This window comes from Quercus robur, chromosome 10, assembly GCF_932294415.1.
Source record: "Quercus robur chromosome 10, dhQueRobu3.1, whole genome shotgun sequence".
In the NCBI taxonomy this organism is placed as follows: Eukaryota; Viridiplantae; Streptophyta; class Magnoliopsida; order Fagales; family Fagaceae; genus Quercus; species Quercus robur.
In genome coordinates this window covers 11,829,052-11,842,479 of record NC_065543.1, presented here as the reverse complement: position 1 = coordinate 11,842,479, position 13,428 = coordinate 11,829,052, and the positions used below count along the sequence as shown (strand labels likewise).

The window sequence follows — 13,428 nt, the reverse complement described above, 5'->3', positions numbered from 1 at the left end:
TCAGATCTTCATTCTGTAATGTACCTTATATTAGTTGCAATCTTCAGAATGATACCACATAGTTTAACCTTTTGTGCCATCTGCGGCTTTTTCTTATCTTACTTTGCTGATACAAGATTTTGACATGGTTATAGAGCAACGATACAGGCTCATGTATGATTACAATTCTTATAAAACTGGGGATTTTTTTTCCCTGATAGTTCCTACTTCCTAGTGGATTTTTTGTTTTTCAACTGTTTCTAGGATTCTGTGATTTTAAATTTTTACAGTCGCCATCTTTGTTTGTGTCTTTTTAGTATTTCAATGGTTCAGTAAAAACCTTGTTCATCATCACACAATCAAAATCAATTCTCTTTTGATCACCTCATGTTCTTAGGTGCTGATTTGTGAAATTACTTTGCTTCGTGATATTTTTAATATCATGACCAGTGGGAGTGGATTGTGTAACTTGCCTTGTTTTAAATGGTGATGTGGTAATTTGATTGTTTCTTACATGTAATTGAAATTTTCGAGGAATTTTGATTGTGAGGTAAAATCCTCTTGCTTTATTAATTTGGGATTTTGTTGGAACCATGAAATTATTGTTTTCTAAGAGCATCCACATCAGGTAGTGGATAATCTTCTAAAATACAAAAACTCTTCTATTTTACACATTTTGGTCAAAAAAACACCCACATCAGTGGGTGTATAGTTGTGTAAAATCATATAAACATTTCCATGAGCTACAGTAACCGTGAAAATATACATGGTTACTGTAGCTCGTTTATACATTACTTTATTATTTGTTTCTCTCTCCTCACCTCAATCTCTCCTTCAGCTTCTACTCTAACCTCTCTCTCTCCGATCCCTCAGTCCAGCCTCCTCCATCAATCCACCACAATGCTTTGCCGTTCGCCTAGCTTTCATTGCCAGCGTCACCATCGATCCATCATAGTGCTTCGTCGTCCGCCCAATTTCTCTGCCAGCTTCACCGTCGATCTCGTTGTTTGATCAATGGGTTCGATCTCTCTGTCAAGCTTCACACTGCTTCACCGTCGATAAATGGGTTCAATCAATGGGTTTGATCCATCACAGTGCTTCATCGTCGATCTCGTTGTTTAATCAATGGGTTCGATCTCTCTGTCAAGCTTCACAGTGCTTCATTGTCGATCAATGGGTTTGATCCATCACAGTGTTCACCGTCGATCAATGGGTTCGATCAATGGGTTTGATCCATCACAGTGCTTCACCGTTGATCTCATTGTTTGATTTGTGGGTTCGATCTTGTTGTTTGACGGTGGCTGTGTGGGATGTCTTGGTTCTGTGAGAGAGATGAGAATGGGGGAAAAAATGAATATTTTATTAAATAAATGTGTATAATAGATAAACTGACGTGGGAGTTTTGTAAAAATGGATGTGTAAAATAGAAAAAGTCGGTTTTAGATGTGTAAATTTACAAAAATTTTGCATGAACTAATGCAAATGCTCTAACACAATTATCTGTTTTGGCTTGTTCCCGTCATTTGATACAAAATTGCCTTGAAAGGGGTGAAGGATGAATTGGAACATTTTTTATAAAAGTACAATCCCAGTAACAAATCCAGGATATACCAAATTGGAAAAAGAAAAGGCAATTTTGAAAATTTGAGATATTTTTTAGCCTATAATATTTTGTTCAGAAGTTTGGAAGGCTTGTTTAACATTTGGAGGGAGGATTTCAACGGTAGCTCCAAAGTAACCCAGCCATTTCAAAAACTTGGAAAATTGAATTCGATGTTTTTGTTGAAAATATAAATCACCAATGATGATAATCTTTTTTTTTTTTTTTTTGGTAAATTGTAAATTACACTCCTAAAGTTTAGGAATGTTTGAATTTTACACTTTAAAGTTTTAGAATTTGGATTTTACCTCTTGAAATTTGAAGTGTTTGGATTTTACATCTTAACGTTTTAGAATTTGAATTTTATCCCATAAATTTTAGGGGTGTTTGGATTTTACTTTCTAAAGTTTAGTGGTATTTGGATTTTACACCCTAAAGTTTCAGAATTTTGAGGTATTAAATCCAAACACTCTCAAACTTTAGGAGGATAAAATTCAAATTATGAAACGTCAATGTGTAAAATTCAAACACTCTCAAATTTCATAGGATAAAATCCAAATTTTGAAATTTCAAAATGTAAAATCCAAATACTTTCAAATTTTAGGGGTGTAATTTGTAATTTACCTTTTATTTATTTTTTTATTTGAAGATCGAATATGTTATAGCAGGCAATATTGATAGTTCCAACAATTGAAGTATTAGTGATTGAAATTTGGAAAAATCTATGAGATATATTTGGATTATCTTCCCAAGCAAAGATTGAGATTTGAGAGTATTTGGAGAATTTGATAGTTTGAAAACGCAATATTTGTATGGTATTCTGAGCAAAAATGGTTGAATCTGTGTCACTATCCAAAAGGAGGAACTTTACTTTTCCAGTCAAATATGAAAACCTCAAATGGTATGTTGGATTTTTTGGGAAAAAAAATAATTTAATGGGATTCCAACTATGAATCAACATTGATTTTATACCACATCTTTATAAAATTTAATTTCATATATATATATATATATATATATATTGAATTTCTTGGAAATCAACTTAATATACTCTCTCTTTTATTTTAGAGATTGAATTATTTCTTATTAAGCATTTACATATTCTATTCATTATACACAACATGTATATCCCCCTTAATTGAGCATCACCGATAATATCAAAGTTATATATATATATATACACACACACACACAAAACTTTGATCTTTTTTTTTTTTTTTGCTTTATCTTAGGTTGTCATAGCTTTTGAAAGTTGACATTTTTTCACATCATTATTCTAAGAGTTGTGCTACATTCACTACATTTTTTACATCGCTTTCACAATAAATCATAGGTGGTAAGTTATTATTGGTTTTAATTTGAATTCACAACTTAAATTACTTTTTTGCTCAATTGCAACAATCAATAATAACCTACCACTTAAGATTTGTTATGAAAATGTTGTGGACATAACATTTTCTTATTCTAATATATATTTTTTAATTAGAGTCTAAATTCTATAAAGATTCCCAATAAAATCTCTTATATTTTACCTCATCCATTATAATATTGTCTCGTCATATTATCTTTAAATGGTAAAATAGATAGATTCATATACAAACATAAGTATAATAAATACCTATTAATAATATGGAGAACACGTCATATTTTATTAAACTTTATTACGTATAATTTGATAATTTGATATAAAAAACTATCAAATTATATATATAATCAAATTGATAATACATCATATATTATTGAACTTTCTTATCTATTGCATAAGTTACTAACTAGTATGAATTTATAGGTCACAACTAATCAAATTTATTGGGGAAGGTGCAATAACATGATCGAGAAATATGATGACATTTTCCACAAGCTGCCCCCTCCAATTTTATAAATTGATGGTGACAATGATTTGCTTGGATGCACAATATTCCACTCCATGTTTGACTTCTACGTTCTTGATACAACGGCTTTGCATATCTCAGCTTGAGCTATCTTGCAGTGTGACTTATATACAATGCATAATACTTTCATAGAAGAAGAAAACCTATAAAACATGTAAGAAAAGTGAACATCAAATAATAAAACGCTCTCACACGAGTCCACACCAATACAATATAATCACAGCTTTTATATCAAGCAACAATATATTAGGATGTTAGATCATGGATTTTAATTTTAATTTTTAATATTTTTTTTGGCCATAAAATCATTTTACTAACAATTTCGTTAGTTAACATGTTTTGCAAACTATTTTGCAAAGTAGCATCTCTAGTTTTAGAGACTCAAGTTCCTTATTTTTAAGACTTGATTTCTAAGTGGTGGCAAAACTAAGATGGACATAAAAATCCACGTGGAACTCAAGTGTCTAAGACTCGAGTTCCTGCTATCTTGTTCTTCCTTCTTTCTTCTTTCTCTAGACCCAAATCAAAACACAACCCCACGGATTCATAAATACTCATACCCAAAAATCCCATTTCTCATACCTGATTAGGTCTTTTCCTCTAGCGCCTTCTTCTCCTTCAACGTCTTCTTCTTCTCGAAATTGGATTCAGAGAACCCCAAGATCTTCTTCTTTCTCTAGCATTTTCTACTTCTCCAGAAAAGAGGTCTTCTTCTTCTCTAGCATTTTCTACTTCTCCAGAAAAGAGGTCTTCTTCTTCTCTAGCGTCTTCCACTTCTCCAGAACAGAGGTTGTCTTCTTCTTCTCTAGCTTGAACAAAGGTTTGCTTCTTCGTCTTCTTGGTTTTGCTCTATGGAACTCGAGTTTAAGAGACCCGAGTTTCTTGTGGATTATTTATCTACATCATCTTAGAACTTGAGTTTTAAAAACTCAAGTTTCCTAAAGGAACTCAACATGCTACTTTGCAAAATAGTTTGTAAAATGTGTTAACTAACGAAATTGTTAGTAAAATGATGTTAAATGGCAAAAAAAATCCATTAGATCATGGTTAAGATGTGGAACCACTTAGTTAGGTTATGTAAGGATAAAGATAAAGAAGATCAAAAAACAATAAATATATTAATATTTAATCTCAATTATGATAAAGTAGCATGGTAATAGCAAGTGTATGGGGTAAACACTGAAAACCTCTATTGGTTTGGGTTCTTAACTGAAGCAACTAATTTGTATAGATGGGCTTAAAAGCTAATTCTTAGATGATATAAAGAAACTCAAAATAAAAAAACTTAATGGCTAGAAGTTATGAAAAAATAATTGTTGTTCGTTTATAAACTCTCCTCAGTCAATCCGATGAAAACTTATATACGATGATGGTAATAGTACAGATGATGATATTAGAAGGGTGTTTACAATAATTTCTTTCTTAACTTAATCTCTCTTTCTTTGATTCCCCGCACATAAGTGTTCTTTTATTTGTTTGTTTATAAGATGGTTGCAACTGTTGGAAAAATACATGTTTATATCACATACAAAAATATATGCAGCGGAAAATTACAGATCTACTTCATTCGATATTGATAACATGTACTATGTAAATTTCAGAATTTAAGAACAAGAAAGCGTACCTTGGTGTGGTGAAATTCAAAACCGAAGATTAGAAGTACTTGGGAACACTTTTAATCTTCACTCCAATTCCACTTAATGCCCAAAATGTGTGGTCTCTCAATCAGTTTCCAATGAGAGAATAAAGAGTGTCCAACACTCACATACACTATTTCATTTTTTATGAGAACTCTTATGAAAAGACTTTTATGAGAAACCCCTTAATAAAATTCTATATGTTTCTTTCCTTATATATAACTAATTATCTAATTGGGTCAGCCTTTTGGGCCATTCTAATTGGGCTCTAGTATATGGCTTGGAGTGAGACAAAAAAGGAACAAATAAGACTCTAGCTCTAATGGGCCTTGGGCCTTTCTGTCAATTCTTGACAAATCCAAAGTTACTATTAATTATATTCAATACCACTATATGAATATAATTGCACTCTAAGCCTTATTAATAAATTATATCCTAAGACTTTATTATACATGCAACCCCTTTATTAAAATATTCGTAGTAATACAAAGTCATGAAACAGACTGCCACTTTGAAGATTACTACATCTTAATCCTTGAGTACTCAGTTTAATCCTTTATGTTATTCAATATATATTTATGAAATCCAATTTCATAAATATATATACTTTAGTAACTCCTTACTAAAGTGGTTAGGCCCAACACTCTGAATAACCAAATCTATTAAACTTATCTCAAGGAAATATTTTATATCTCCGTTAAAAGACTATGAATTCTATTTTGTGAATATATATTTCATCAACATTAAATGCGGCTACCCAACATACTGAGATTTTGACCATAACTTATAGATCTCACTCCTGATATATCAAAGCAATCTACATTTCATGATTAGGTCCATTATTCTCTCAGGATTTAGAGTTGATGTAAATAGAAGTTGTGAGATTTATTATTCATTTGACAGTCTTTAGGAGAATAATAAATCTCACAGCAGTCTAGTTCAATATGTCTTAACTCTTAAAACATATTAACATACCAACTAAAAGTCTCCACTTCCATGATTAAGACAAATCATCGCAGTTGATATGTTACAGTCTTCGTAGATGAAACGCCCAATTTCATCACTGACTACGAACTAAAATTCTAAGTTTACAAAGAACTTGTGATTTATATATTCTGTGACTTTTCACATAAATCACATACTATGCATTTCATGGACTAAGATAATGTCCCATTAGTTCATTAATAAATAGTCTCATATAATTAAACAATTTAATTATTTATGTTATGCCAATAAATTGGATTTTAGGGCAAAAACCCCACAGCAATCATCTCAGCCGTCCACATGTAAGGCAGATGATTCCCCTGTTGGGATACTTATCTCATCCTCCCCTTCCTTTCCTTTTGAGGCTTAGATGTTACAACAAGCTGTCGGAACACTGTTCAAGAGGGTCATTTAGCCATTAATGCAGCATGACTAGTTGGTGCAGTGCATTTAATATGGAGGAGATGGTTGTTTTTTCAAGAAGCTTCCTCTGACTTTTACTCAGGGATTTCATTGTTCCTTCGTCTGATAGCAACCTGTGAGTAACTTGCTAGCCTACACATGTCCGTCTATGTTTCTGAGCTTGCTTTTCTCCTCGGCTTGGGTTCTTAGTACAAACCCTCCTTGGGCTAGTCTTCTCGAAATACCAAGGTGAATTCTTCCTATGAAAAGGTCTTCTTTGGGTCGAATCCTTTGCCCCTTGGACCTATGGTCCTTGGTTTGGGCCCACTTTTTTGTCATTAACACCTAATTGGGCCTCTTTGGGTGTCAACCTTAATGTAAGCTATAAGTGAAGAAGCATCCACAATTGAACGTATCAAAGATTATTTAATCAAACTTGATCCCTAGTAAACTAAATTGATGGACACTTCTTTAATTGTTAAACTTTTATAAATATACACATACTGTTCCTAACAATCTAAGTGATTCAAATCATTAAAATATAGTTTAAGTTAGGATCTAGAGACCTCTAAGATGTATATGATAAAATAAATAAATTTTTAAAAACAAGAAAGAAAGAAAGAAAGAAAGAAAGAAGAGAACTCTAAAGTGTAGAATTCCCTAACATTCTATTTGACAATACTTAGAAGGGAAATTTATATTATAGACAATACTTATGTAAAGATATTAGATATTGAAAATGTAAATGGAAGGGGGAAATTTTTTTGTATGTGTTTGAATTTAAAGAAGAAGGGAAAGAGGCAACATATGAATTTTGTATATCTTGAACGTAACAAATTATAATTGAGCTGAACGATCTCATGCACCTATTCTCATTCAATTTAGGAGATACTATTGGACCAATTTATACTTTTATTTTGTGTTGTATTTAGTAAAATTTCATGGACAGTGATTGTGATTTGATATTGTCTATTTAGTATCCAATAATGATTTTTAAAATTATATACATAATAGCAGTGTAATGAAAAACTACATAATAGCAGTGTAATGAGAAACTTGACGTAACCAATATTATGAAAATTGCAAAAAAAAAAAAAAAAAAAAAAAAAAACTATTTAATACCTCTAAATGTTGTGATCGAACTAATATCTTATATGTTTTATAACCCAAGCTAATGTCAATAGCACCACTACAATTCATCATTCATATATGTAAGCATGAGTTGTATACTAGTACCATTAAAGTACAAAACTTTTAGCAAGTACCTTTTATTTATTAGCGCATCCACATTGGAGGAGCCATAAATTTAGCAATTTAGCTCCACCAAAAGCTATTTTATCTATTTTATCATTTCACTTTACAAAACACCCAACTTCAGTAGTTTTGTTTTACCTTTCAATACAATAAATTAATATAAACAACATAGTATAATAATAAAGAGCAAACACCATAGCCACCTCCACCACTCTACTCTGGAATAAGAATCCAAGTAATATACCTTCTAATTTTAATTTTTGTTATTGGTTAAAACAAGATAGCATCTAGGGAAAAGTTTGACCTCGTGCGAGCTCTTTTCGTTATTAAATTAAATTTGTCCATTTCCTTGCAACAGCCCTTATAGCTCAGTGGTAGAGCGTCAGTCTTGTAAACTGAAGGTCCGTAATTCGATCCTGCGTGAGGGCATGCTTGGAATTATTTATTTTTTTTCTCTTTGCTGCTTCCAACCCTGGGCTTCTCTTTGATCAAAAGTACAGCCCTATTTAATATTGGATCTGATCATTTAATTGGCAACTAAGAACAATTTGGCCACAAAGTTGTTTAAGAGTTTTAAAACTCCTTTAAATCCACAATTTTAAAGCACTACCTATTATAATTTATCAAACCTTCAAATACACTGAAGTGTTTTTCGGTTAAAACTCTATATCACAAGACATTTTGAAAATGGGGTTGTTTGAAAATTTTGTATAATAATAAAAAAGCCAAAGTAATTCTAATGTTTTCAATTCCACCTTAAAAATTTTATGCCAATTTTCTGTAAGGAATTACTACCAATACTGCAGAGTGCAGACCTTTTCCACACAATTGAGATGCATAAAGCTTGTTCATTGCACAAAAGACGGCTAACCAACATTCAGAAAAACTCCAGTTAGTTAGAATTGAACACACAAAACAGGCAATTTAGCTTTACAACCAATTAGCTAAAAATGAAATAAGAAGAGTTACAACCAGTACAATGACATAAAAGAATGGAATCTACTAAGATGCTAAATCTAATGTCCTGGAGACTGTAAAACTACCAAACTGTAAGATTGAATACATAAGAAACTAGGATGAAAGTCACAAAACAACATGGTGGTGGTCAATAGTAGTTTGTAACTGTAGCACTAGAAATCAAGAAAATTACAACCTCCCATTCTTCTTTTTACATTTCAGCCTCCAAGAAACTAATCCAAACCCAGCAAGACCAATCAAAAAATTTAAAACCTGACTTCTGCTTGAGAAGCTTTTAAGGCATTTTAGAAATTGTGCTGCAAGAACAAGCTCTCTTGAGGAGAAGCAGGACCAATCTCTTCCTCCAAACTCCTCAACCCATCACCAACACCACTTCCTGCATTTCCCTGATTTTTCGCTTCCAAGTTTTTCCCATCAACGTCTGCATCTGAGACTGATGACTTCCTCCTCTGGGAAGAAGTAACACTAGGAAAAGTTATCCATGAAGGTGCTCTAAACTCAAACCTTTGATCCTCAGCTTCTGGTACCTCAGTTTCTGAGACTGACCGATTCGAAGATCTTTGAGAGGACTTCTTGTGCAATCTACTACTTCCCAATACTACCTCAGTAGGCAAAATTGGTTGCTCATTGCTTGGACTACCCATTAGCTGTGCAAGCGCTCGCTCCAAAGCTGTGGTCACTTTATCCATTGATGGCCTCTCCTTCCCTCTCATTCTCACACATTTACAAGCCACATTTGCAATCCTTTTCAGGGCATCAAGATCAGAAGGAGGCTTCAAAGCGGGATCCAGAATTGCATTTAAGTCACTGGATTTAATCAAAGGAACTGCCCACTCAACTATATTCCCTTCTTCATATTGCATATCAATGGCTTTCCTGCCACTAAGAATCTCCAGTAGCAGAACACCAAAGCTATAGACATCGGATTTGGTTGTAAGGTAGTGAAGCCTGTAGTACTCAGGATCAAGATACCCAAGAGTTCCTGCTGGTAGCTCAGCCAGTGGGGAGCTACTATCAGCAGGTCCCAATAATGACAAACCAAAATCAGCTACTCGGGCATTGTGTTCTTCATCGATGAGGATGTTTGAAGACTTAATGTCTCGGTGAATTACAGGTGGGCAAGCATAACCGTGCAAGTATTCAATACCCCGTGCTGCTTGGACAGCAATTGTGACCCTTCGAATCCAATCCAGTTGCTCCTTCAGGGCTTTGTTTTTCCCATGAAGATGTTGATGCAAGGACCCATGAGCCATGAACTCATAAACAAGAAGCCTTTCACCACTTTCTTCACAATATCCAAGTAAATTCAGCAAATGGGCATGGTTCAACCTTGAAAGTAGATCGAGTTCTGTATGAAACTCATTTGAATTCTTTTGCTTGTTCGGAGATGTAATAGCCCTTTTAACCGCAACTACTGTCCCATCTTTCAAAACCCCTTTGAAAACACAGGAAAAACTTCCCTTCCCCACAAGGGTTTCTTCTTTAAACCCATCAGTGGCTCTCTCAAGTTCCTTATAAGTAAACATCCGAGCTCTCCTTATCTTCAGCTCTTCCAAGTCAGGACGGATCTTGCTGGTATCATTTTGGAATGCAGAACCACCCCCATTATTCTTCTTGGTCTTTGATCCTTTCCCTGAGCACTGACAATTCCGTAACTTGTAGCGTACATATAAAACTGCAGTTAAAGACACAATACTCACCAAGAAAACAGCAAAGGCAATCTCTGCAACAATGACTGGCCATTGCAGTGACAAAAACCTTTCATTCTTCTTTCCATTAATGCCATTGGCATATGAAGTACAATTTGAGAAGCATTCAGCTGATAAACAACTTGAACAGTTATAAGCACACTGCCTATCAGATTTCAAAGTGCATTCAGAACTTTGATACATTTCAGAAGAGCAGCCATTGCTGCATGGCATGCAAACGCGAGAATTAGGAGACTTGCAAGGGGCATTCTCTTGGCTAACTTCATAGAAACCGCGAGCACATGGAGTAGGCTTGCAGAGTCCCGGGGAGACAGCTATTGGAAGAGAATTAGGAAATCCAAGACCCCAACAAAAGGGTGCCAGAGATTTCTCAGCAAGAATTCCACAAGTGAAGTAATCCCCAGCAGCAATTTCATAAACCTTAGTGCTACTAGGAGACGGGGTGCTTGGTTTGATGATGAAACCCCAACAAATAACTCCACGATCATAGCTCTTAATTCCACAAGCATGAAACTTTCCCCCCACAACAGAAAGCATTGGAACATTTGGAGCCGAGTCTACATTTCCTTGACCCGCATAGGCCACAGAGATTTCTTCCTCAATGTTCAAGCTCCTTCCCCAACAAAAAGCTCTAGAATTTACCCCCTCTAAAATCCCACAAACATGATATCCACCAGCTGCAATCTTCTGAAACCTCATGTTTTTAGGAATTAAGCTCACCACCTGGCTACTAGTGTCATCACCCCAACAGAAGGCAGTTCTATTCTGAGAAAACAAACCACAACTGAATTCAGAACCAGCTGAAATCGACTCAAGCTGTCCATCAAACACATAGTTTTCAGTCATGTTATAGCCCCAGCAATCAACCAAAGAAGTGTTTCTGCGCCTTCCGGTTAAGGGTTTCCTCAAGCCGCATAAATGGTAATCGCCAGCACTGATTTCCAAGTACTCAGATCCTTTAATCATGGGCTGGGGAACACCCATTTGGATATAACCACTGCTACCCCAACAATAAGGTTGGTTTGAATCGGCTAGAAGCCCACAGACAAAGCCATCACCAGCTGTTAGACCCATAAATGGAAAATGAGCTGGAGTTCCATAGATTATAGCAGAGTTTGCACCATAACAGGTTACAAGATGTGATCCATCTGATTTTAGACCACAGAAAACAGGACCTTTCTCACCATAAGAAATGGCAATGGAAGACATGGAACCTAAACCTGAAACTAACCACAATAAATCCGATAAAACCATAAGTTCCACCAGCAATCCAGCTCTCCAAGTGTTCATATTCATGACCCTATTGAGGAAATCTCCTACCAAATACCCCATTACAAAAAGCCTTCCCCAACTTTCAATGACTACAAAATACCCACTTAATAGAGAGTCTCATGCCTGTGTCTGTGCAAAAACAAAATCCAGCAGAGAACCACTATCTAGAAGAAAAATTTTGTCCTTCTGAAGCCATATAAGGAACTGAAAACCATTATACTCCCTTGCCCCCATGGCTAAGGAAAGACGAAACAAACTATATATATTGAACTTCCACAAATAAAACAGTAGAGTTGAAGTGAATGTGAAAAAAACTAACAACTACCCAGGTCAGAACTCCCAACTAAGACAATAATTTAGCAATAACAACCGGGAAAGCAACAACATAAAGAGAAACCCAACTACTTTTTCTGTTCTTCTCCCAGGCCAATGTGAGTAAAATTTAAATTTTTTTCTGTTTCTGCAGAGAGAAACACTAAACACTTACCAGTAAACATAGATGCATGAGGGATTTCAGCAACTTTGGACAAAAAACACTATAGATCACATTAGGAATCATGGAGGACTTAGCTTGATTCTCTCAGGTTCATCCACAAAAAGCTTTTTATGACAAAAGCCTGGTACTACATCTCTTTCCATTTCACTGCACTGCATAGCACATCTTTTTACATATGGGAGAAGAGGTGAATGAATTGCATGACAAGAAATCAAGATGGATGGTTGGAAGGCTATCGCTGTTGCAGGCAAGACTGTGTAGAGAGAAAGAGAAAAGAAAGAGTGAAAGAGAGAGGCTGCATTAAATGCCATAAAACTGCAGCGTCTGAAAATGAGCATAGTGTAGGTGAACACAATAAATGAGAAGTTAATGCCATTTTGATCTTTTCATGCCTAGATTACTGCTCACATGGTCACCAGTCTCAATTTTTTCTTTTTCTTTTTTCACTTTGTTAGGCTTAAACAGAAATATCTGCTCCATAGTCCATGCACTTTCTTCTCAATTCAAATTCTTTCATACCTTTGCCCCAAGACTCTTGCTTGTTGTCTAATTATGGGGTTCATCATTGTTGTCTTCTTGCATGCATGATCATTTATTTTTTTATGTTACATATATTTTGTCCAACCAATATGTTCCAAAAAAAAATGTCCCATATGGAGGGCCCTGGATAGTCTCTAAAGACTCGAACTATATTTCCCAAATTTAAAACTTGGGCCTACTCTCATTTTTAACAGAAGACTGTGCCAAAGTTCAAAGCCAAAAACTTTGAACTTACTCTCATTATAACAAGAGATGGTACCATTAGCTCCGTAGTAGTACGTACACCTTTATTGTAATTATTTGGTGGGTGTAAAATCAGAATTACACTCATTTAGAGATTAATCGAGTGTTCTAAGAGTTCTCGAGAACACCCAAATTGGGTGGAAAAAAAAAAAGACACACCTATAATATACACAAATCGTTAGCTCCAATTTTTGTTGAGTGACATATTGACAAATACTATACCAATTTTTTTTTTTTCTTGGGAGAAAATTTTTGTCAACAGTTGAGTTACATATATCTTTACAAGTACTATAAGGAAATTGAAAACCTAATTGAGTAAAAAAAAATTAATATACTATTAAAATGGAATGGTGAAGCCAAAATTAATTAAAATAACTGTTTATATTTATTACAATGTGAATGTAACACGGTTTATTAAATGAAGGTTACAAATTTCTCACTT

The 13,428-nt window shown here is 34.5% G+C and overlaps 1 protein-coding gene and 1 non-coding gene across 2 annotated transcripts; one reads left to right on the top strand and one right to left on the bottom strand.

The window, feature by feature from the left end:
* The first annotated feature begins 8,105 nt into the window (after nt 1-8,105).
* On the top strand, nt 8,106-8,177 carry TRNAT-UGU (transfer RNA threonine (anticodon UGU)). The gene has a single exon. It is a non-coding gene; the product is annotated as a tRNA-Thr (tRNA).
* A 530-nt stretch (nt 8,178-8,707) lies between these two features.
* On the bottom strand, nt 8,708-12,547 carry LOC126702483 (serine/threonine-protein kinase-like protein ACR4). Its single transcript, XM_050401186.1, has one exon. The coding sequence runs from the start codon at nt 11,765-11,767 to the stop codon at nt 9,011-9,013; it is 2,757 nt and encodes a 918-aa protein (XP_050257143.1). The 5' UTR covers nt 11,768-12,547; the 3' UTR covers nt 8,708-9,010.
* Between the last annotated feature and the right edge of the window lie 881 nt (nt 12,548-13,428).